The sequence below is a fragment of the Chiloscyllium plagiosum genome, unplaced genomic scaffold (assembly GCF_037043375.1).
Source record: "Chiloscyllium plagiosum isolate Xiang-an unplaced genomic scaffold, Cpla_swu_hap1 HiC_scaffold_1, whole genome shotgun sequence".
NCBI classification, from domain to species: domain Eukaryota; kingdom Metazoa; phylum Chordata; class Chondrichthyes; order Orectolobiformes; family Hemiscylliidae; genus Chiloscyllium; species Chiloscyllium plagiosum.
In genome coordinates this window covers 109,471,924-109,498,185 of record NW_028270139.1, presented here as the reverse complement: position 1 = coordinate 109,498,185, position 26,262 = coordinate 109,471,924, and the positions used below count along the sequence as shown (strand labels likewise).

The 26,262-nt window shown below is 39.9% G+C and overlaps 1 protein-coding gene across 3 annotated transcripts in view; it reads left to right on the top strand.

The window, feature by feature from the left end:
• The first annotated feature begins 782 nt into the window (after positions 1 to 782).
• gba2 (glucosidase, beta (bile acid) 2) overlaps positions 783 to 26,262 on the top strand; it is a 63,290-nt gene continuing 37,810 nt past the window's right edge. For 2 of the 3 annotated variants that reach the window (XM_043687094.2, XM_043687123.2), the window contains exons 1-7: positions 783 to 1,006; positions 3,222 to 3,313; positions 3,634 to 3,749; positions 7,219 to 7,437; positions 10,936 to 11,175; positions 16,094 to 16,196; positions 17,992 to 18,009. In XM_043687094.2, the coding sequence (XP_043543029.2) occupies positions 798 to 1,006; positions 3,222 to 3,313; positions 3,634 to 3,749; positions 7,219 to 7,437; positions 10,936 to 11,175; positions 16,094 to 16,196; positions 17,992 to 18,009 (997 nt within the window). In that variant the 5' untranslated portion in view covers positions 783 to 797. The remainder of the gene's footprint in view (positions 1,007 to 3,221; positions 3,314 to 3,633; positions 3,750 to 7,218; positions 7,438 to 10,935; positions 11,176 to 16,093; positions 16,197 to 17,991; positions 18,010 to 26,262) is intronic. The other variant, XM_043687103.2, reaches the window with a different exon arrangement.

Genomic DNA, 26,262 nt, shown 5'->3' with positions numbered 1-26,262 from the left:
CTCCCAATAGTGGGGGAATAAACAGGTTCCAATCTCTTGACGGGGGATACCCAGTTCTTAGATAAACTCATCCCTGAAATGTAAACTTTATTTTCTATTTCTGTGAGAATCAGTTGCTGAGTGTATTCCAACAATTTCTGGTTCAAATTCGTTTGAAGTTTGTTTCAGTTTCCATTAAATTAATAGATAATTACAGCAGAGAAGGTAATTCAGCCCATCTCGTCTTCCTCCCTCAGAGGTTTTTCTGATTGAACTATCTACCGGAGCTCTCATTGTAACTTCAGAGCAGTCCCTTAGATTACCAGCGGTGCGCATGCGCACCCGTCACAAAGCTCCGTCACGCTCAAGGCGCATGCGCGAACCTTTGCCCAACCTAAACAGTGTTGCGAGAGAGTGGCAGAAGTTGAAAGGGGGGGGGGGTCTGAACAAAGTGAGGGAGAGTGCGGGGCGGAAGGTGAAGAACGGGGGGTCTGAAGAAGGTGAGGGAGAGTGCGGGGCGGAAGGTGAAGAACCGGGGGGCTGAAGAAGGTGAGGGACAGTGCGGGGCGGAAGGTGAAGAACGGGGGACGGGGTGTGGGGGCTGAAGAAGGTGAGGGACAGTGCGGGGCGGAAGTGAAGAACGGGGGGCGGGGTGTGGGGGCTGAAGAAGGTGACGGACAGTGCGGGGCGGAAAGTGAGGCGTGTGCTGAAAGAGGTGAGGAGCAGAGTGGGGCGGAAGGAGGAGCCGGAACAGGATGGGGCGAAGTACAAGGTCAGCATCAGCCAGTCAGATCGAGTGCGGCAGTTGGGGACAGTGTATGAGGAGCGGAAGGAAGATGGGCACCGCGGAGGCCCCGAGTACCGAGATGATGGAGGAATACGCGGGCGGCAGTTCGGAGGGAGTCGGTGTGCCGCGGTTTGGCTGGAGGATCTGCCTGGCCCATCAGTTCAGGGAGCAGAGAAAACCGTTCGAGGCCAGCGACGTCTCCATGTCACATATGATTGACCACCTGGGCCTGGGAATCCGGTGAGTGAGGGCCCGGAAAAGGGGTTTTCAAGGCCGGGTGTTTGCTTTGAGTGCTGATGGAATTGGTGTTTGACTCACAGCTGGTATGTCCGGCCTGGGATTTGATGCTGTTTGTTGTTGTGGATTTAGACAATTTCCCTTCCCTTGCTCCCTGGTATTGGTAACAGCTGACTCTGTCTGCTCACTACTGCGATTTGAAATAACCTCTATACAGATAGCACCTGCCACTCACCGGGAAGGTGCTGATTTCGCCAGTGAAGTCTCTGTACAAATCTGGGGGGAAAAATGCTTAGTGTCAATAGCTCATTATTACCCTGAAAGATTTTAAATTGTCTCCATTGCCATTTGGATTATAATGCACTAACTATGAACTGCAGTCGTGGTAGATTGCTGCCGCACAGAAGGAGGATGTTTGCCAGTCTGTGCTGAGTCTCCGGAAGAGCAGTTTGTACCTTGCCCCATTCTCCCCGAAACACTGCGTAAGATCCTAACCAAGAACTTGTTATGTAAAAAAAAAGAGGAAGTTTTGCATATTGTTCGCTAACTGCAAGGCAGCGACTGTCTTCAGATAAGAATCTAACCACCTTCCGGTGCTTTTCGATGGCATTACCGTCACTGAATTCCCACAGTATCAATATCCTGTGGGTTACAATTGACCAGAAATTACTATAGGCTAGTCATATAAATATAGTGACTGGAAGAGCAGATCAAAGGCTCTAAATTGTGTTGAATAACTCATTTAATATCTCCATGGCTTGTCCATTACGTACAGGATTTAAGTCTGGAGTATGATTGAATACACTCCACTTTCTTGGAATGAGCATGTCACCAACAGCACTCAACAAACTGGACTCCATCCAGAACAAAGTAAGAGTCACAGAGATGTAGAGCATGGAAACAGACAGTTTGGTCCAACTCATCCATCCCTATAATTAATCTAGTCCTGCTTGTAAGTTTGCTTGCTGAGCTGGCAAGTTTGTTTTGAACACAAACCTGCCAGCTCAGCGAGTAAACATACGACCTGAATCTCAACCTGAGCTACAAATCTTCTCCAAAATTGTAATCTAGTCCACTTTGCCAGCATGTGGCCCATATGGGGGTATGGTGGCTCAGTGGTTAGCACTGTTGCCTCACAGTGCCAGGGACCCGGGTTCAATTCCTGCCTCGGGCAACTGTCTGTGTGGAGTTTGCACGTTCACCCCGTGTCTGCGTGGGTTTCCTCCCACAGTCCAAAGATGTGCAGGTTAGGTGAATTGGCATGCTAAATTGCCTGTAGCATTAGGTGCATTAGTCAGGGGTAAATGTAGGGGAATGGGTCTGGGTGGGTTGCTCTTCGGAGGGTTGGTATAGACTTGTTGGACCGAATGGCCTGTTTCCACATTGTAGGGAATCTATCTATCTATCTATCATCACTCAAAACCCTTCCTATTCACATACCCATTTTCAACATTGTAATTGAACCAGCCATCAACACTTCCTCTGAAAAAGTTGCCCCTTAGGTGCCTATTATACCTTCCCCCCCTCACCTTAAATCTAGTCCTCTAGTTTTGGACTCCCTTACCCTGGGGAAAAGACCTTGACTATTCACCGTATTCATGCCCCTCATGATTTTATAAACCTCTACAAAGTCGCCCCTCAGCCTCTGATGCTTCAGAGAAAGAAGCCCCAGCCCATTCAGTCTCTCCCTAAAGCTCAAACCCTCCAACTTGGACAACATCCTTGTTAATCTTTTCTAAACCCTTTGAAGTTTCACAACATCCTTCCAATAGGAAGGAGAGTAGAATTGAACACAGTATTCCAAAAGTGACCTAACCAATGTCCTGTACAGCCAGAACATGACTTCCCAACACAATGCACCGTCAATAAAAGCAAGCGTGCCAAATGCCTTCACTTGTTTGAAACTCCATTTACCACCTCAGTTGCAGCAGTGTGTACTCTATAAAAGCTGCACCATCCTGACATGACCATTCGTTTCCTGTCGTTGGATGAAAGTCCTGAACTTTCTTTCCTAACAGCTCACCTCTGGTGAAAGGAATAATTTTAAAATGATCAGATCAAGCTTTTTGAATTTGTGTTTCAAGTGTAGATTGGAGTTGACTTAGTATCCTGTATGGTCAGATGAGGGTTACGCTGTATTATAAACTGAATTCTGTAAACAATTCATGCTTTTGTTTAGTTGTCAGTCATTATGTACCACAATTCTATTTCTAAACAGTTATTTGAAATGGTGGTACAGAAAAACTCGAATAGAAAAGAAGACACCTTTTATTGACACTTTTAATTCTATTCCATTGCGTCAGATTTATGGTAAGTACAAATTAATAAATTTATAAATGTGGTTCAATAATTTGAAGGTTTTTTGAGACTTCTGTATAGTTAGAATTTCCAGTGTTTTGCCATTTGAATAATAGTGATTATTTTAATCCTGTAAATGCCAATAGAAGAATGGTTGCTTATCCACTGTATAGCTGGTGTATGTGCAAGGAATTAAGGCAAGTATTGTTAGTTTTAACCAAGTAATTAGACTACCAACCATATTTTTTGATGTGCAAAGATTAGGAAGAATTTTGATCTCAAAGTATGGTGAATAAGTGGAGTCAAAATATCAACCTGATGTTCCTTCTCAGGCGCACCACTCGGTGGGTTTGGAGGGGGTTCCATTACAAGGGGATGGCGAGGGGAGTTCTGCAGATGGCAGCTAAACCCAGGAATGTACACCTATGACACTGTGATTGAGAACCAGGTATGTATTTGATTGTGGAAGTAAGGCTGCTGTGAAACTTAGTAGAGGTATTGCCCTTGAATACCCTTGTAAAATTGAGCTGTTGCCAAAAAAAATTCTCAATGTGCTGTTTTTGAAATGTGCTTTTCTTACTAGTTGTGTAAATAAAAATGTAAGAAAAATAAATTGGTTTTTAGGCTTCTGTTTTTCAGTAATGATAACCCACTGGTCTTTCTTTCCTAAAATTTGAGTTAATTAGAAAAACATTTAGTTGGGTATCATTTTAATCTATAAGAGAACGTTCTATTTAATGCTAAATTAATTTTAGCTCTACTGGAGCCTGCAGATCATTGAGTGATCTCCCTTACCCACAGTCATGTTAATGCTTATTCAGTTGAGGTTCCACACTGCTTGTTAACTGCTTCATAAACATGCTATGGAGTAATTCATCTTTGCAGAAGTCTTGAGAAATATGTGTTTTAAGTATGTGGACTTGTGTCAAATCAATTTTTTTCCAATTATTTATCATCAGCAATCAGTCATTGATATTGAAATCAACAAATAGATTCAACATAATAACTGTAGCTTTTTGATGTGGGTAAGAGTGTGGAGCAACAGCATCCCAACTGAGTCTGCTAACCCTGTGTTCATAGCATACTGCTGTGCACTGGTAAGATCTGGAGGTCATTTGCTAGGCAGAACCAAAGACTGAAGAGTTTCTATCTTTGCATTCTCAGATGTATCCTCGGTGTCTTTTGGTAGCTCAAGGTCATTAACATGAGCTTAGCCATACTTACTGGGTGAATTACAGTTGTATACCAATTACATTCCGTGCAGTGGATTGGCCACTGGCTCTCAACTGCTGCAAGAACACCGCAAATGAGATATAAAGACGACTGACACTGATAGCCTTGACTGTCTGAAAGTTGGCTTGAAGGACATGGCAAGCAGAAACTGGGAAACTTGAAACAAAAATAAATCCAGCATGTCTGGCAGCATCATTGGGAAGAAGGCAGAGTTAATATATCAAGTCTGATGATTTGTCATCAGAACTGAAAGAGAGATTATTATGGATCAGGCCAGGACAGAAGAGAAGCTAATAGTGAGAGCCGAGGGTAGCAGGGAGTGGGTAGTGTATGCCGAAAGCAAAGTCATGTGAAAATGGTTGGCTATGCTGAAAGAAACCCATGTGGTAACAGGACTGGGTGTGGGCTCAGCAAAAAAATTGAATTGTGCTCTAAAGTTATTGCATTCGATGTGGAGTTCCAGAGGCTGCAAGATCCTGTAAACTGAATACAAGATGCTGATCTTTTGAGCTTGGTGAAGTTCACTAGAACACTGCTGCAAGCCCGAGACAGAAATGTTGGCCAGGGAACACGGTGTTGAAGTGGCAGGCAACTGGAAGGCTCTGGGTTATTTTCAGGGACAGAATATAGGTGTTCCGTAAAGCGTTTCATCTCCTCAGTGTAAAAGAGACCACACTGAATGGCAAATACACTAGACTAGATAGAATAAAGTATGGGTAAATCACTGCTTCACCTGGAAGATGTATTTGGCCTTGGGTGGTGAGGAGGGAGGAGGTAAATGGGCAGATGTTACACCTGTGATTGCATGGGAAGGCATCAAAGGAGTGTGCAGAGGTGCTGAGAATGGAGTGGGGTGGACCCGTTTACAACAGAGCAGAAGGCCTGGGGAATTGGAAGCTAGTAAGCCATGCAACTCAGTCCATTGTCTTCCTCTGCAGAAAAAAACAGTTATGCTAAAGTGGAGTTCCTCAGCTACATCAGGTGATGTACACAGTTGACCATCACAGCACAAGTTATTATCGCAGGAGATTAAAGGCTATCACAAATATTCACACCTGAGCAATGATTTTTGACTTCTGCAGAATTTGAAAGATTTGGTGATTGAGCAGAGCAATGGAGTATTTTAACAAGCCACGATCTAATTTAGTGGGGGAGCAGGCAAAGAGATTGTTTGGCTGACTACTGTTTCTTATGTTCCTATTTTTGACCATATTTTTAAAACCTTGGGGCTAGTTCCTGCTTATTGGCTTCACCTTGCTCAAAGGTGGTCATTGAGCTAGTTTTTTTTTGAAGAAGGAACTTTTTGCATAATGTATTGTTGAGTAAAAATTGTGCATGTGGCCCTGTGAAGCGATGAAAATTTTATATCATTGCTGTATGTTAAAGCTGCGAGCATTAATTTACTCTGCTGTAGAGCCCTTTCAGAATTTCAAATTTCAAAACTCCCCCACTAAATTAGATCATGGCTTGTTAAAATACTCCATTGCTCTGCTCAATCACCAAATCTTTCAAAAACTTTTGTTTTTGAAATTTGGATTATTTTATGGTGTTAATGTTAATTTTTCTATTAACTGCAGCTGTGTAAATAAGATTGAAACTCTGAATAATCTTGTATTCTCTGAAGGGACCTTGTTAGAAATGTGGTGCTGAGATGCAGAAAGAGCCCAGGTTAATGTAATTTCTAAATGAAATGTACCACATTTATCTTAGTTTGTTAGCTCTTTGCCAACTTTGCTTGTGTTCATGCCACTCTGAGCTGAGTTATGGACCAGACCAAACCCCCTCAAAACAAATATGAAGAGGTAGCTTGGACCCTAACTTTGAGGGCTTATGCCTGAAACATCGATTCTCCTGCCCTTCGGATGCTGCCTGACCAGCTGTACTTTTGCAGCACCGCACTGTTCGACTCTGATCTCCAGCATCTGCAGTCCTCACTTCTCTTAGACCTTAGCATTTATCTTACTTGAAGGCAAGTGTAAGAGACTGCATTCCAGATGTGATTCAATTGATCGAACTACTAGTATTAAAGTGCACTTTATTCTTACACCGCAGTTAAAATCCAGAAACAAAATTGGCATAGCTTTAACTCTAATGAAATTATTAACAAAATAATATATTATTTTAACTACTACTTGTCAAATTTTCCAATATAGCAGCATCCCATAGATAGCCTTGGCAAATGAAAATTTGGGAAAATGGATTCACTCACATGCTATGTCCAGTCCAAGAGAAAGAAAAAACTGAAAAAGAATGAATCTTGCACCAGGGTGAGAGAGAGCTGTATCTTGCTGTTTCAACTCTAAAACCCCAATTTCAGCAACTAAAAGCAAAACTAAAACCCCTTGGTCTGTGTGTGCCTGAGTCCACCCACTCATGCTTTTTTTGTATAATTTTAAAACAAAACCCAATGGAGCAAACATCTCTGCTTCAGGTTTACAATACCTCGCCAAGAGAATCAGGATGGTAAAATCCTCCTTAACGGCATAATTTGTCACAGCTGGGATGGTAAGATTTTTGTATTTTTCCCATAGTAACCAAAACAGACACCTGAAAAACAAGGTAACCGATTGCTACGTGAGTGTCTGAAGCAAGCTTTAAAACCTTTTAATATAATTATTAAATTTTCGACACTATGTACCAATATGATGTATGATGACACTTAACTGGATTTCTGTTGTTCCCAGTTTACTGTCTGCTTAAGAAAGAATGGACAGACTATTTATCAACAAGTACTTTCTATTGAGAGACCTCACAAGCTGCAGAGTTGGAATTGGGGATACTGTGGAGAATATGCTTTTTACCATGCCCTTTATCCACGCGCATGGACGGTTTATAAACTTCCTGGACAAAATGTAACTTTGACATGTCGGCAAATATCTCCAATTATTCCGCATAATTATATGGTTGGTATTATTACGCTATATGATCTGGAAATTTTTTTGGAAAGATGAGTTATGACTATAACATTTGAATTTATTTACAATTTATGACATATAATTTATCAGAAATCAATGGCCTCTGCGTCAAGTTGTGCAAATATAGGTTTTTCTCAAATCATCTAGGAATTGAAGCTGGTTTTATAACTTGCTGGAATGGTCTCTTTTTTTTTGTTTTGTCGCTGTTAGGAAACATTTATCTGCTTAGTGAATGCAGGTCATTAAATCACAGAATATTGTTATGGTGAAGAAGGTAATTTGGCATATTGAATCTGCACCTTGCCCAGTATTTCTATTTAAATAGTTATCTAATGCCCCTTGAATGCCTTGATTGGACTTACTGCTGCCGCATTTCTAGGTGGTGCATTCTAGACCAGAATCACCTGGGATGTGAGAAAAAACTTCCATCACAAAGGAATTGCTTCTTTTGCAAAATACTTGAAGTCTGAGTTTTCAAATCTCCTCTTGACCTTTTCTCAAAGGAAGAAATTCTTTTGAGTTATGAAGATAGTATAGAACTTCCTCATTTTCTGACCACTCTTCTAAAACCACTCCTTCACTCTCTCTCATGTTCACTCATCCAGCGTGACACCCAGATTGTGTGGCTCTCGGCTGAGGTCTGACTCCTGTCCTACGAAGGTTTAGCATAACCTTTCTCCTCTTTTACTATATTCCCTGTTAAAGGATCGGAGAGTGTATGCCTTATTCATTACTGTGTCCAACTGCCCTGCCACTTTTTTAATTACTTGTGTACATATATACCTCTTAGAGATATGCTCTTTAGTTTGTACTGTCCATGTTTTTTGCATCCAAGTCTATAGTTTTTCAGTTTTCCAAATTGGACTTCATCTGCCACCGTTCTGCACACCTCTGCAGTTTGTCAGTGTTCTTTTGAAGTTGTATGTTGTCATGCTCACCCAGTTTATAAATCTTCCTAGTGCAGTGCCATCAACAAGTTTTGAAATTGGTCTCTGCACGCCGAGATTTAAATCACGGATGTAAATTGTGTAAAACCACGATTTCAATTCTGATCCCTGGAGAATTCCATCACAATGTTTTTCTCCAAATATAAAATATTTCTGTCAGTCAGCCAGTTTTATACTCTCATTGCTGCTTATTCCTTTTATAACTCATGGAATAAACTGTCCTTCAGATCTGTGTGACGCTGTATTAAATTCTGTTTGAAAATCAACTTTGTGCGGTACAAGATATCCTCATTAACCGTATGTTAACTCTTCAAACAACTGTTATTTTCCCTTAGGAACAGCCAACATCTATTTCTTAATTAATCCACATGTAACTAAATCTTTCCTGCCACTAAAATTAATTGGCTGATCTGTAATTGTTGTGCTTATGATTGCAAACACTGTTCAAAAATGGTTATAATTTCTTCCTCTGGCACCTGTGTAGAAGGAAGAGTGAAAGAGCATGGCCAGTGCAATTTCCATTCTCTATTCCTTCGGTATCCCTGAATGCATCCTCAATTGTTGTGATCTTGGTAATATCTTTTCCTTCGACATATGACATATTCATTTTAATATCACTACTTTGACTCCACTTTAATGCATAAGCCACCCTTTTATTATTTACATGCATACAGAAGACCTTAGGATTCTCTGAGGTTAGCTGCCCTTTTTTTTTCTCATAATTTTTCTTTAATTCTCTTATCTGCTATTAAAACTCCCTTTTGAACATCTTGCTGTTATTGGTGAAATACAAACACACTGTCAAATGCAGTGGTGTGGAACTAGGCACAACTATTTCAAAGTATTATCACCTTTTACTATTTTAAAAGTAACAAATCTTTTGGTCTTGATTTAATACAGCATCTTTCTGCTTTATTATTATAAAGAAAATTATTTATAAATCATGCCTATTGAATTCCCTATAACAATAATCTTTTTCCGTTATTTTCCCCCACTTTCCTTGGTGGTAGTGAGTTTAGAACCTAAGAGCTAGGAGCAGGAGTAGGCCGTCCTGCCCTTTTGAGCCTGCTCCACTGTTCAATAAGATCATGGCTGATCTTTTGATGCACTCAGCTCCACTTACCCTTACTCTCACTATGTCCCTTAATTCCTTTATTGTTCAAAAAAATCTATCTTTAGCTTTAAAAACGTTTACTGAAGCTTCTGCAATTTTGTCTGTATTAATATTCCTGTGTAATGCTGGTATCCGATGCACAAAATTCTCTTGGTACTATTTCTACTGTTTTCATGACTTGGACTCTTCTTTTGTGCTGTCTAATGCCATTCAGTTTTTTTCTCCTGATAGATTACTGATTTTTGTCTGGCTGCCACGTGATTAAATCTTCCTTTATTTGAATGCAATTTATATTATTTAAGTCAGCAATCTGTGGAAATTTGAACATTCAGTGAACAGAGATTTTGTTATATTTGTTCCAAAATGTTAGCTATATTCAGTACTGCCTAGGAACAAGACTAGTTACGTGGATTTTCATAGGTCGCTTAGAACAAGAGTTACCACCCTGTCAGTTTAATCAATTGGGTCAAGACAGTTCGAGAAGAAGGTTGCTACCTTTAAACTGCTAATTGCTAAGGTATTTGGGACTAGAGACGCGGCACTAGAAAAGATGCTATGCAACGTTTGAACAGTTGGGACTCCAGGAAGGTCTAGGCAGATGTATTGGGGTAGTTGGGGCTCATGACTTAGCTCATAGAGATGTACAGCATGGAAACAGACCCTTCGTCCACTCGTCCATGCCAACTAGATGGCAAAGCAATGTGGTATTAATAGTTCAGAGCAGCTGTGGGGGCAGGGTGAACAAAGCCAATGAGCAGTTTTTCTGTTATGCAGCTAAGTACGATTTAGAGTTCTCAAGAGATGAAAGGACAGTGCAGTTTTGTGAACCTGGCCATCTGTGGGCCAGCAGAAGTTGTGGCTGAGAGGAGATATCAGAGTGCAGTTTCCAGATTCCAGGGGAGCAGAGTCCCAATTGGGAGAGTGAGGCCATCTGTGATGTTGCTGCTTTTGAATTTAGATCTTCAAATGTGAAATATTGGATATTCTTGTAAACTTTTAATGAAATTTCATGATACACAAATGTTACTAATGTTCTGAGGGGGTTGCTGAAATGTCCATGGGATTTGTCTTGACCATGTTTGCTATTTGAAGTCATTTCTGTTCGTACTTGCCTCTGGTTAATTTTGAAAATTAGAATATAAATGATTATTGTGGGAGGTCTTACTGTTCTAATTTTGTATAATTTTATTATTTGTTCAAAATTGTGGAATTCTGTGGTTTTATTCTTTAAGTATTTAGAATCTCATGTTTTGTCAACTTTCTTTAAAAATAATAGCTGGTGTCTAGTCAGAGTACAACACAAATTTAATAGTCTGAATGGGGATCAAAGATGAAACTGGATTTTTAATTGCAAGCTGGAAAGGTTCAGTTGAATAGACAAAAGAAATGTGGAATGGATTTGACAAGCATTTACTTGCCTTGTAGGACACTAGTCTGCCAGTTGGAGTCTTTATATGGGAAATTGAAAACCAAAATAAAGAGGACCTGGAGGTTGCGCTTATGTTTACTCTGAGGAATGGTACTGGAACCAAGGATGATCTGAAAGGCGGGCACTGGAATGAGCCATTCCATTTCAATAAAGAAGAGGAGCACATTTCAGGAGTGTTGTTGCATCATGCTGCCCCTGTAAATAATTATACAATGGCAATTTCAGCCAGACATAAGGTTAGTGATTTATGTTGTTACTGTTCCAGAGTTTAGTATAACTTGGTGGAAGTAGGGCATCAATTTTAAAATGGTCATTGGGAATGGAGAAAAATTTAATGAAATTCATTTTATGAAAGGGATTTCGGAGCATAAATGCGTTGCCTCAATGTGTAGAGTAGATAGAAGAAGGATATTCCCAATAGCAAAGGTCGCAGTCTAAGGAACTGAGGTAAACATTTATATCTGAGATGAGAAATTTCTTCATGTAGGTAGTGATGAGCCTGTGGAATTCACTACCACAGAAAACAGTCAAGGCCAAAACAATATGATTTCAAAGTGGAAAAAGATCTCGCCTTGGGGTTTAAGGGATCAAAAGACATTTGGGGGTGGGGGGGTGGAGAGCAAGAACAGACTGAGTTAAATGTTCAGTTATAATAATAATGAATGGTGGATCATGCTCAACAAGCCAAATGGCCTACTATAGCTCCAAACATATCTTTCTATGTTTGAGGCATAGACCAAATAAATTAGGGATAAGTGTAGACCACTCAGCCCTTTGAGCCTGCCCACCATTCAATAAGGTCATGGCTGATCTGATTTTTAACCTCAACTCGACATTCCGTCATACCCTTAGTAAACCTCTATGACAATCAATTATCTTTAAAAATATTTAAAGATTCTTCAATTGCTCCCATTTAAAGAATGGAATTCCCAAGAGTCAATCCTGTTATACGAAAAATGTTTCTTTATTTTTCTTAAATGGGTGACCCTTTATTTTTAAACTATGACCCCTAGTTCTAGGTTTTCCCACAAGAGGAAACATCTTTTCAGCATCCACCCAATCAAGTCCCTTCAGGATCTTTTTATATTTCAGTTAAGTCACCTCTGACTCTTAAGCTCCAGTATTAGTCTAGGAAAGCTTCTCTGAACTGCTTCCAATGTATTCACATGCTCCTGTAAGGACAGTGACCAGTACTGTATACAGTCTCATCAATGCCACATATAACTGAAACATAACCTTCTGATTCTTGCACTGAATTTCCCTTGCAATAAACTATAACATTCTACTAGCCTTCCTGATTATTTGCTGGACTGCATCCTAAACTTCTGTGATTCATGCGTTAGCACCCAGATCTTTACATTCCAGAGCTCTTCAATCTCTCACCATTTAGATACATTGCTTTTTTAAAATTTCTGCCATAATGGACAGTTTCTTTTTTTCCCCCCACTTCTTTTGTCAGATATTTGCATTAAATAAGGGGGGGGTAACTTTCGGTTAGTGGTCTGAAAAAAATTTAGCTTCCATACCTTCAGTCCCTTCATCCAAATAATTTATACAAATTGTAAAGAGTTGAAGCCCCAATACCAACCCCTGTGGCACCACTTGTGATGTCCCTCCAGCCTGAAGAAGATCCATTTATTCAGAGTCTCTTTTTTTTTGTCTTAGCCAGCCAACCTTCTGCTCATGTAAACGTGTTACCTCAATACTGCAAGATTTTATTTTCTGCAGTAAATTTGATGCACTTTATCAAATGTCTTAACTGAAAACCTAAGTACAATATACTTACAGGTTCCCCTTTATCTACAGTATATTTATTTAAACAAGCTCCAATAAGTTCGTTATACAGGATTTCCCTTTGGCAAACATTATATTGGCTCTGCCTGATTACCTTGAGCTTATCTAATTCCTCATTTTACAATACCTTTTAATAGTTCCTAATATTTTTCTTCTCATGGAAGTTAAATTAATTGGCTTGTAATTTCCTGCTTCCTGCCTCCCCTATTTGAATACAGGAATTACATTGGAAAATAGCTAATCTTAAGGGAAAATTCTGACCTACTGCTAGTGCATGCACAGTTCCTTTACTTGCTGTCATTAAGTGATGAGAACTCATCTGAAGTGTATTGCATGTCCAGTTGCGGCATGTAGATTGACTGACTCTGAACTGGATGTAAGTCGAGGTGACATATTTATACTGCAGACTATTTCAGGAGCAGGTGACCAAAAAAAATCGGCTTTCATCAGTATTTCTAGATTCTGATTTATCTTTCTCAGCAAAAGTTTTTTAATTTGTGCTTTTGTTTTTGTTTCCAAGCCCTGCAGATGAGATCATAATTCTATTTTTATCTTTGGTTTCTGCTTGGGGAAATCGACGTTTCAGGCATGAGCCCTTCTTCAGGAATGAGGAAAGTGTCCAGCAGGCTAAGATAAAAGGTAGGGAGGAGGGACTTGGGGGAGGGGCGTTGGAAATGCGATAGGTGGAAGGAGGTTAAGGTGAGGGTGATAGTCCAGAGAGGGGGTGGGGGCGGAGAGGTCAGGAAGAAGAGTGCAGGGTAGGAAGGTGGTGCTGAGTTCGAGGGTTGGGACTGAGACAAGATGGGGGGAAGGGAAATGAGGAAACTGGAGAAATCTGAGTTCATCCCTTGTGCCTAGGAACCCTCCAACCACAAGGGATGAACTCAGATTTCTCCAGTTTCCTCATTTCCCCTACCCCGACCTTGTCTCAGTCCCAATCCTCGAACTCAGCACCGCCTTCCTAACCTGCAATCTTCTTCCTGACCTCTCAGCCCCCACCCCCACTCCGGCCTATCACCCTCACCTTAATCTCCCTTCCACCTATCGCATTTCCAACGCCCATCCTCCAAGTCCCTCCTCCCTACCTTTTATCCTGGCCTGCTTGGCATACTTTCCTCATTCCTGAAGACATGATGACATTACACATTGTACTGTGAGGAACAAAACAATAATCAGTACCATTATATTACACTGTCATTCTTGGACTAAATAATATTATTAAAGAATAATTTATCAAAGATTTGTTTTAATTAGTATGATTCCACAACAGCAATAACCTATACAGCCTTCACAAAATATTCCCTATACTTTGGGTTCATCTTCCCTTCTCCCGAATCGCCCGAAATGTCGATTCTCCTGTTCCTGCCTGACCTGCGCTTTTCCAGCAACACATTTTCAGCTCTGATCTCCAGCATCTGCAGTCCTCACTTTCTCCTTTCTGCTTGGGGAGCCTTGTACTCCTTTATGGCGTGAAGCAGATGATAAGGAAATTTTCAGACTAATGTTTGCTTGGAAGTTTATCTTGTGTTTGTAAAGGGAATAATCTAACAAATCAAATGACAAAGAATTAGCAATCTTTCCTTTCATGATGAAAAGAAGCAACATCTGACGTCTTAAGTGGTTTGAATTTAAAACCTTGTCTGACTTTTACTCTGGAAAAGGAGTGAATTATAGAATTGCTTTGAAATATCAGCTTGAGTTGTATGGTTCACGTGGTTGACAATTATGCCATAGTGTTACAAACCTTGTGTTCATAAGACAAGCAGTTCGTTCTTTTTTGGCCCTGTAGCTATGAAAATGGTCTATGCTTCACTTTATTACAATTTTTACCAGCTGCTGTTGGCTGTTTCTCTTAATTTTTTTTGTACCCAGTGTACATCTTGGCTTTTTAACAGAAATGAATCATTACTGTTAATCGCTGCTATTTTGACCTCCACCTTGAAGAACAGGAGTAAGCTATTTCAGGTTATTTTGTCATTCAGTTTGATCATGGATTGGTATATTAATTGCATTCACATTCATGTGTTCTGAATTCCTTAATACATTTAACTATAAACTTTTGGTCTCCATTTAAAGTTTTAATTCAACCTAGCCTGAACAGATGTTTGGAAAGGGAATGGTCAAATTTACTCTTTTTTTTTTGAGTGAAGAAGTTCCTTATGACATCTCTCCTAAACAGCCTCATTCTAAGTTTTTAGTTTAAATGCCTGCTCTTTCTGAACTACACCACAAGGAAAATTATTTCCCTCACTACTTTGATCATTATGTAGATCCCAGTTAAATAACATGATTTTCGAGATTCATGGGATATAAAACCTATTTTTCAAGTTTATCTTTCTTAATCCTGGTGATCTAGTGAATCTAAATGGTACCCTTTCCAAAACCTGTACAACCCTCTTGTTACTTCATCTAATTTTTTTTGCCTGCTACATATGGAAAATGATGCTAGATGGTTGGCTACTTTACACTGCTTGGTTGCACGTGTTTTTTTTTAAATAAAAGGTCAGCATTTATTTTCCCTGCCCTGAGATGGTGATGGGCTGCTGCAGCTGTTTAATACAACAGGGTGGCTTGCTAGGAGTGCATTGGAGTGCAGTAAACAGCCAATTATTCTGTGGGATCTTAGTTACACGTAAATCGAACTGGATAAGGGCACCTGAGGCCTGATTTATTTACAGACAAATTTAAAAACAATTCTTTGAATTAGAATCAGGCCCCAAGTTTCCATCTGGAAGGATATTATTGAATTAATTTGAGTCATGTTGATATTTGGACAACTTCCTTATTAAGGAAGTATTTTACTAATGCCAACATTTTAAAATTTCCAATTCCTAGGTTTGAATTAAATTTCTCAAACTGCGTTGATCTTATTGTATATTGGTCATGACTCCTTATTTACTGGTTGTTTCATATGCTGCTGTAACTGTATTCACGTGCACTGTCATCTTTCAATCAAACACTTTATAAAGTGTATTTGCACTGTTAAAGCAGTCAGTTTTACATTGGATAATGAATATGAGAAACGTCTTTGACTTCAATGGAAATTAGCACAAATGCAGATTCTGTATGTAATTGTTCAGCAATGTTTAAATGATGTCTTCTCTTTGCTAGCTGTAAAATATTGATTAGTTTGGTGTAACTAGATGGCAAAATATAAGTTTTTTTTAATATATTCTGGCAGCCATATTTCTTAAGGTTGGAAGAGATGTCCTGCTTTATATAGATTTGCAACATTGAGAGTTTATGCCTTCTGTTAGACTCTTGATCTGCATAGACACCTCTGTGTAAATATATTTTGAATACATTTAGTATAAAGGTAGTTTTGAATCTAATTTGAATTCAATTTGGTTTCTTAAACAGCAAGGTTTAGTAATTAGTCACCAGACTGAATTTAACCCGAATGGCATGGGACAAGAAATCTGGAAAGATCTGCTTCAGGATGGGAAATTAGATTCTCTACCAGGTATTTGTATGTTAACTACTTTTAATGTGACTTTCCTTGTGTTTTTATAAATGCATTTCCTTCTGAAAATGGACACGCAAACTTTATTTCTGTATCATCATAAAATTATTTTAGGTTTGAATAAGAGTTGTTGAATATGCTAAAATTAAAATTACATGGCATTTGCCTTAATAGACACCAGCACAAAAACTCTCCTTCAGATTTATATGCTTATATTGAATTTCTTACCTAGTATGCAAGGCCTAAGTGTGTGGTGAAGGCAGAAACAATTGTGGCTTTCAAAGGAAATTGACAAATTATCTGAAAAGGAAAGAAAAATACAGGGCTGCAAGGAGCATGGAATAGGCGTTTCCACCTTTCCAAGCTTGCTGTTATTCAATAAGATCATTGCTGATCTGTAACCAAATCTGCATTCCTGCTTGCCCCAGTTAAATTTAAATCCCTTGCTTGACCAGAAACTCTGTACCCCTACCTTAAACATAATCATGGACTCTGTTTCCACCACCCTTTCAAGAAGACCCTTTCAGAGAGAAAATAAAACATTTCCTCATCTTTTTAAAATTGATTACCCTTTTGTTTTAATATAGTGACTCCTAGTGGATACAGGCCTAGCCGGCCCAACTTTTGCTTATTTTAGCTATTAATCTGAACTATTTATCTGACAAATCTGTGAACTACTACCAATGCATTTATGTATCTTCCTTAAATCAGGTGACTGATACTATGCACAGTACTCTTATACGTAGTGTCACCAACACCTTATATGATTGAAGCAGTCTTCTCAATTTTATATTCATATCCCTCTTGGTGAATTATAAAATTATATTAGATTTTCAGTTATTTGCCGTACATGCACAATAATCTTCTATGATTCATGAACTTGGGTGTCAAATTACAGTTCTAACAGACTGTATGCAGTCTAACCAGTCAAAACGTCATTTCCACCCTGGACAGCATCAAGATCAGCTGCAAGCAAGTTTGCTTGCAACCTTAGCTTCTAACCCCAGTAGTTAGTAAAAGCTTTTATAATGTTGTGGAGTGGTTGGAATGCAGTTTACAATAAAATTCTTACAGTGTAGCTAAATGATTTCAGAACAAGTTTGCTGCTCTTTCCAGCAATCTCTATGGTCTGGCACTCACAGTAATTTCACCTAGTCTATACTTATGTAAAGCAGAAGGGTTGTTCACTGCGACAACTGAAATTGTTCTGGCAGGGAAATCATGTATATGAGCTCATCTGTATTAAAATGAGATGAAAGCCATTATTTTTTAATGCTGTAAAATGCTTTTAAACATGTTCAAAAGCTCTTGTACTGACTCTGGCAGAACTTCATGGTCTTTTCAAATTCTCTAGTTTGGCAAAGACCAGGTCCTGAGGCTGCTGTGTTAGAGCTATAACCTGTACAATATTGTCCAGTGCTGGGGGAGAAGAGGAAACCGCACACTCCACTCTTGGGTGACATATGAAAAGAAATGAGCCAAATGCTATGCATATAGGTGAGACTGTAACTTGCATAAAACTAATCCTTGCTTTTTGTCTCTAGGTAAACAAGGCAATAATGTTTAATGGCAATACTTAGGCTGCATATATTCTTTACATTTTTTTTGTGCAGGACAGTAATTTTTGAAGAACTGCCATGTCATCAATTTCAAATTTAGAGCTGTATTTACAGTTAAATGCATCAACTAATGCTTTAGTAACTGATAGCACTAAGTTCTTAATCAGCCTTTTCTGACAAACTCTGATGCCAGCATCTGGTTTTTTTCATATTGAACAATGTTACTCGTTTTCCAGCAGAATCACCCTTTTTAGGTAAGAACATTCATTCATCAAGCTCATCTATTTTGTACCATCTGCTTCAATATGAATATGCTTTTTTTTTTTGCGTGCTTTCCACTCTTTCAAGACATTTACATTACTCTGCTATACTATTTCAATAACATTTTCTCCAGTTGGTACCTCTCACTAACAGGCTTTCAGCTAGCTCAAAGCCTTAATTTTTTTTCACAATGGGCAGGCTTCTCATTTTGGCGCACTCACTTGATGGAGCTTGTAATATGCATTCCAAATATCAGTAGAGAAAGTTTTAACGACTATTGTATTATAAGGCTTAGGATAACTGCTGTAGAAGCCTAAGAATAGTCCAGAGCGAGGAAAGTTAACTTGAATGGGGTAAGAATGGACCTGGCTTGAATCGGAGGTTAACAGGAGAAATGGTAACTGATAAAGAGACTCCCTTTTATGCTAGCTGGCAATCCCTAAGTCTTCTACAGACATAAATGGGGGGAGGGGAAGGAGCAGGGATGATGATGATGAGTCAGAAAGGAATTTATGTATGGAAATGGGAGAACTCAACTGAATTTTTTTTCGTTTCTGCGATATGGGCACAGCTAGCTTGGCCAGCGTTTATCACCCATTCCTAATTACCCTGATATGGAGAGTGAAGAGCTGCCTTCTTGGAACTGTTGCAGCCCTTGCTGCGCATGGACACCCAGAGTACTCTTAGGAGGGGAGTATTTTTATTATTAATTTGTAGGATGTGAGCAATATTATTACCTCTCCCTAGTTGCCCTTGAGGAGGTGGTTATGAGCTGCTGCCTTGAACTGTTGCAACCCATATCCTATAGCTAATGCCATTAGGCAGCAAGTTCCAGGACTTTGACCCAGTGACACTGGAGGAAGGGAATATATTTCCAAGTCAGGCTGGTGAGTGAGTTGGAGGAGAATTGGCAAATGGCGGTGTACCTATCTATCTGCTGCCCATGATCATCTTGATCATAATGGTTGTGGGTTGGGAAGATGTTCTCTCGTGAATTTTTCCAGTGCACACTGCTACTACTGAGCTTGTGTTGGAGAGAATGGATGTTTGTGAATGTTGTGCCAGTCAAGAAAGCTTCTTGAGTGTTGTTGGAGCTGCACTCATTCAGGCAATTGGAAAGTATTCCATTACACTTCTGAGTTGTGCCTTGTATAGGGTGGACAGGTTTTGTGGAGTCCAGAGATGAGTTACTCACTGCAGTATTCCTAGCTCTGACCTGTTGTTCTACTCACTATATTTGTATGGCAAATTCACTTCTGGCAAGTGATAACCCTAGGATATTGATAGTGGGGCATTCAGTGCTGGTGATGCCTTTGAACGTGAAAGGATAATGGTTAGATTTTTCACTTGTTGGAAATGGTTATTGTCTGTCAGTTGTCACTTGTAAACCTAAGTCGAGAGTGGGGTGCTGGAAAAGCACAGCAGGTCAGACAGCATCCAAGGAACAGAACAATCGATGTATTTGAAATGATGAAGGGCTTATGCTCAAAACGTCGATTCTCCTGCTCCTTGGATGCTGCCTGACCTGTTGTGCTTTTCCAGCAACCACTCTCTACTCTGATCTCCAGCATCTGCAGTCCTCACTTTCTCCTATTTGTAAGTCTAAACCTGATATTGTCCAAGTCTTGCTGCATTTTTGACAGTGACTCCTTCAGTATCTGAGGAGTTGTGAATTGAGCTGAACATTTTGCCATTATCAGTGAACATCCCCATTCCTGACTTGGGTGGATGGTTATTGATGAAGCAGGTGAAGATAATTGTACATTGTCAACTGAGGTGGACATTGTCAAACTTCAAAAAGACAGACAAGTTGGTAAATGGGTCAGCAAGTGACAAATGAATTTCAATGGGGAGAAATAATGTGATGTATTTTAGTGGAAGAACATGGAGACACAACATAAAAGATGGGGGTAAGTCCAACAGAGCTGCAGGAGCAGAGGGATGAGGGTATATATCTGCATGGGTAATTGAAAGTGGCAGGAAAGATTGAAGGAGTTGTATAAAATATATAGTCTCACTGGCTTTATTAAAAGGTATATAGAGTGTAAGAGCAGGGAGATAAAGTTGGATATAAAGCAGTAGTTTGGCCTGAGCTAGAGTATTTCACCTGATTCTGGGCATCTAAATTCAAGAAGAATATGAAGGCATTGAATAGGCACAAAAGATTCTCAGAAATTGTTCTAGGGATGAGGGTTTACAGTTAGGAAGATGCGTGAGCAGAGTTTAAGTTGGGACTGTTTTCCTTGGAGAAATGAAGGCAGAGAGGAGAATTTGATATAGTGCTGAAGGTCTTTGGGACAAACTGTTTGTGCTTATGAAGTGTGCCCTCGAAGATGCATGGCCACGTGACCGCTCAGGGTTTGCACATGCCTAGTTGTATGTGGTCACACTTCTGCTTCAGGAAGTCACTGCTGTGTAAGGACCTCAGAGTTTCATACAGCAGAAGGAAAAATTAGAGAGATGAGCTTGCGAAAACACCAGAAACTGAAGGGTACAGATATAAGGTAATTAATAAAAGAAGCAGAAGTTATGTATCGGGAAAATTGTTTGGACACCTTTGCTACATTGCTGCATATAGAAATACTTTGTGATTAGCTTTGAATCTGAGTCCAATATGTTGCTGCAGAAGGAATTAGATCAGCACTCATTAAAAATGTTTGGATATTGGAAGAGAGCAATATGCGATATGGGAATGAAGTGAATAGTTTCATTATGAAGCAGTTGAAGTGCAGGTACAGTGGCACAGATTTGTTTTGTGCTGTGATTTTCTGTCCTGCATTTATTTTGCCATAAGTCACTGTGGTATTTAATATCTTCCCTATCAGTATGAATGCAAACTATTTGAGATCTTTAATTAGCCTTATAAGTATCACCTATGATCATTTGAAAAATATTTTTCTGACAGACCAGGTAAATGCTGAATTTTTTTTTCCTTTGTCTGAAATTTAAGCTCATCTATTACTCCTTTATTCCGCCTCCGCTATGATTTTTCTGTCAAAGAAATGTAGGAGGCTGAATGTTGTACCCAGTGTTTTCTCTCCCTTTGCCATTCGCTTGGTTAAGATAACCTCTGGAAAGGAATCGGCATTGTCCACACTCTCTGGACTTCTTTATCCAGCAGGTAAGCCAGTTCTATGAAAGATGATGCCTACTAATCTAGGTTTCCATTTTCCACCTTTTTGATTCTGCAGTTTTGATTTGACCCTCTTGTATTTCTGTCTCCAGCAAGTTAGAATTAATCCTTTTAGCCGTCTGCCTCAATTTTTATCCAATATTCCCATAAATGCTGAAATGCTCTCTGCCTCAACTACAAATAGGTGATAAGGCATTCAATGCTCTGACAACCAACTGTTTCTCCTAACACATCTTCCCATGCTGTTTATCTTAGTATCTGCCTCGTTCTGACCGTGGTTTATTTTATCATCCATTCTTCGTTGCTACGAACCACAAAGGAATTTATGAATGTTAAGAGTATAATTTTCTCACTTGCTGGAATTGTAAACTAATTTATGCTTCAAGTTTCCCTTTGAATTTCTCCCTTTGTTTAAGTAGCAAGGTTGACCAAGGACATTGCAACATGGCTTTTTTGTATTTAAACTTCTCACACTTAATTTTTAAACTGCTTAATCTTTAAGGAAAAAAGACTTGCAGTGGCAGCCACCTCAGAAGTTCAGAGGAAGGGTCACTGGACCCAAAAGATTAACTCTGATTTTTCTTTGCAGATGCTGTCAGACCTGCTGAGCTTTTCCAGCATCTTCTGCTTTGTTTCTGATTTACAGCATCCACAGTTCTTTTGGTTTTTATTAAGCAATTTGTTGGTTTCCGAATAGTTGATATTGTGTCTGTTGAATTCCAGCTGTCCTTTTGTGCAGTTGTTGATCTCTTCGGGCCAGTTTGATGTCATGTGACAGTTGTTGTAGCCTTTCTATGAAACTCATGCAAGACAACTGTGAGTTGAATCTGTCTGGCTAGCACAGATGTTCTTTACAAGTCTGCATCTGAATTACAGATTTTACGCCACAGTGTCAATATTGTCCTGTCAATATTAAAAATTATATTTTCTTCTTTGATTTCTGAGCAAATACCTGAAATTGCTCCAGAGGGGAAAATCTGCCTTTTTGCTCTTAAGATCAAAGGAACAACTTCAATTTTCCTAAATTATACTCCATCTCCCACCTTGTTGCTCTTTCACTAAAACAATCTTTTTGCAGCCCGTATGTATCCTGTGGTTTGTCTTTTCTAGTTTTGTATTGTCAGCTAACTTGGATATGTTATTCGGTGTCCCTTCAAAGTCACTAATATAGTACATAAATAGCTGAGGCTTTTTCACTGATCCTTGTAATATTCTGCTCGGCACAACCCGCTAATATGAAAATGTCCCATTAACCAATCATCTGACCATGCTAATATGTTCTCTTGCTTCCTCCTTTTCTAACCACCTCTTTCCACCTTCCCCCCCCCCCCCCCCCCCCCAAAAAAAAGCATCATGTGCCCTTAGCTTATTAACTTTGTGTATCTAACTATGCCTTTTGGAAGTCTAGGAATGCTACATTTATTGCTTTCCCTATGAATTACATCATCCTAAAATTCTAAGTTTATCAGACAACATTTCCCTCCTTTAAAACCATGTTGACTTACGCAAATTGAATATATGCAAGAAAGTACAGTACATCGATATTGGGCTATCTAGTCTATAATAGTTACCTTTCTCCCTGTCTGTCTTGAATAGCTGTGTTGCATCTTGCCAAATTCCAGCTGAAATATTTCTGAATCCAAGGAAAACAAAATATAGAGCATGCTGGAAATTTGAAATGAAAGCAAATTGCTGGAGAAACTCAGGTCTGGCAGCATCTATGGAGACACAAATAAAGTTTACATTTTGAGGACATTATGACTCTTCTTTGGAATTCCAATGATCCAAAGAGGAGTAATTCTATTCTCGAAATGTGAACTTTGTGTCGCTCTCCACAGATGCTTCCAGAACTGCTGAGACTCTCTGGACCTTTCTTCTTTTATTCCTGAATCTAAGGAGTTTGGGAAATCATAGCTATATTATTTCTGCAGATGGCTCTTTTGGAATCCTAGGCTCTGCATTCCAGAGGTGAAATGCGAGTGACTGTCCTTTACATTCAAGGCCACACTTAACTGAGCCCTAGACAAACCTAGTACAAAGGAAAATAGCTGGGGGTCACATCCATGCAGGAGTTTTTCTGTCCAGTCTCAATTATCTTCAGCTGCTTCATAAATGACCCTTCCTTTACCATAAAGTCAGAAGTGGAGATGTTCACTGATTGCCAAGTGTTTAGCATCATTTGCTACAATTCACAAATTGAAGCACTCATTGTTGAAATGAACCATGATCTGGAAAACTATTCTGGTTTGGCCACATCGGTGGCAGGTGATGTTTGCCTGCCGATGGCCATCTCCAGCAAGACAGAAGTCTGGCCAATACTGTTTGACATTGAATGGCATTACCATTGCTTAATCCTCCCACATCAACATCATAGGAATGGATATTGACCAGAAACTGAACAGGACTAGCCACATATAAGTAGCTATAAGAGCAGGTCAGAAGCTATGAACTCTGCAGTGAGTAATTCTCCCTTCATGCACAGCCAGCATCCCAAAGTCTATCCACCATCCACAAGGCAAAAATCAATGTGACAGAATGTTCCTTGTCTGGATGGGTGCAGCTGCAACAACACTCCAGATTCTTGATACCATCCAGGACAAAGCAACCCACCTGATTGCCAGAACATACACAAACATCTTCCTGCACTGGCATTCAACAGCAGCAGTGTGTACCATCTATGAGATGCAATTCAGTGATTCACCGAGGCTGTTAGACAGCATTTTCCTGTGACAAATTAGAAGATTAAGCGCAGCAGATACATGGAAACAGTTCCCCTCCAAGCCACGTTGTCCTGATGTGGAAACAATTCACAATTTCTTCAGTGTTGCAGGGTAAAAATGTTGCAAACCCCTCCCTGATATCATTGTGGACTTCAGCAGTTCAAGTTTTTTGGATCAGAGTGGTGCTGGAAAAGCACAGCAGGTCAGGCAGCATCCGAGGAGCAGGAAAATCGACATTTCGGGCAAAAGCCCTTCATCAGAAACTGCCTTCAGCAGTTCAAGGAAGCACCTGTACACTACCTTTTTTCCTGGGCAATTAGGGATAGGCAACAAAAGCTGCTCCAAGCAGTGCCACCCATGTTAGAGGCATGTGGATGACTGCTGGTAAGTGGAATGAGGTTAGTTTGGGATGTCTGGTCTGTGCAGACAAGTTGGACCAAAGGGTCTGTTTCCATGCTGTGTCAACTGAGTCTACAGCAGCTAAAATGGGAACCAATGACCTCAACTATCTCTGTGCTACAGATGCACTTGTTTGACTGTAGCGGTCAGAGTAACCACTGTAGATTCCTTGTAAAGATAAAAATTCTATCTTCGTAATGAAGAATACCCTCCATTGTGTTAACTAGCACTACCACCATGCTCACTGAGAAGTTTCGAATGGATCTAGTAACTCGACTGTGCGTCCATAAAGAGCAGAATTGCATTCTCTCAATTGCCAACCCCATGAGCCAGCATCTCCTCATTCTGCCATTACTCATCAATGACAGGCATTTGACTCTGGCTAAGTGAAGAGTGCAGGAGTGCATGCGAAGGGCAGCACCAAACCTACCTGATGATGCGCAAGTGCTCTTCTGAAACATTAGTGTCCCTACCCCTGAGCTAGGAGGCCTTGATTCAAGTCTCACTGGTGGAGTGTAACAACATCTCTGAACAGGTTGATTTTATTTTTAAAACCTACCAACAGATGAGGTGTCAACCTTGTGAAGCTATAGCACAAATGTGCCAAACAGTGTAAACAGTAAATGATAAACCCAGGTTCTACAACCAGTGGATCAAATCTAAGCTCTTTAGTCCTACTAAATCAAGTTGTGAATGACAGACACTTAAATAACTCCACAGGAGTAGCTGATGATTGCAGTATTCAGCACCATTTGTGGCTCCACAAATATCCTCAATGCTCAATTCTCAGTGCAAAATATAAGGATGAAACATTTGCAACAATTTTCAGCCAGAATTGCAGAGTGGACAATCCAACTCTGCCTTGTGTGAAGGTTCCCAGATACTAATCTTCAGCTCGTTCCTCAGAGTATTCTCTTAGGTTTGGCCATCTTCAGCTTCTTAACTGTAAGGTCAGAAATGAGGATGTTTGCTGATGATTGCAGTGTCCAGCACCACTTGTGGTGACTCAGATGCAGTGCATATTCAAATATAGCTGGACAAAATCTAGGTTTGGGCTGACAAATGACAAGTAACATTTGAGACAGTCAAGTGTAAGGCAATAACCATCTCCAACTAGAGAACCTAACCACCAACTCTTAACATTTAATAGCATTATTACCACTGAATCTCCCACTGTCAGCATCCAAGGGGGTTACCATTGACCTGTCTTATGTGGCTAAAATGGCCACTCAAAGGCTAGGAATCATGCAACAAGCAACTTCCCATTGATAAAAAGCACTGCAGATATTCACCAATACTCCTTAGACTGCACCTTCCAAATCCAAGACCACTACAGTTTACAATGACAAGGGCAGCAGATACATGGGATTGTTGTTTTCAGAGCCGCTGGATCAAAATTGTGAAACTCCCTTGCTAATAGCATTGCTGATTGAACCAAATGAATTGCAATGATTTAAGAAAGCAACTCACCATCATCATCTCAAGAGCAGTTACGAAAGGCAATAAATGCTGGCCTAGTCAGCTAAGGCCACATCCTCAGAGTGAAATAAAAATTTGAAGAGACTGAAAGCAAATTAGTTGCAGCATACTGGTGTGATTCCAAGATTCTGATTTTTTGACATTTTATTGTCCCAACAGTGTTCCAGTGAAAATCAATGCAAGCTTAAAGAACAACATCTCAGCATGTTGCTTCCTACCAGCCTTAATATTGAGTTTAACTATTTTCCAACCATAAAATCCAAACAGAAGTCATTTCCTTTTTCTTTGTAAGTTTTGCTTTATATTCCTGTTTTTCTCTCTCCTTTTGAACAGCAACTGTGAAACTTGAAAGGGTTCAGAAAAGATTTACAAGGATGTTGGAGGATTTGAGCTGTAGCAAGAGGCTGAACAGGCTGGGTCTGTTTTCCCTGGAGTGTCGGAGGCTGAGGAGTGACTTTATAAAGGTTTACAAAATTATGAGGGGCATGGATAGGGTAAATAGGCAAAGTCTTTTC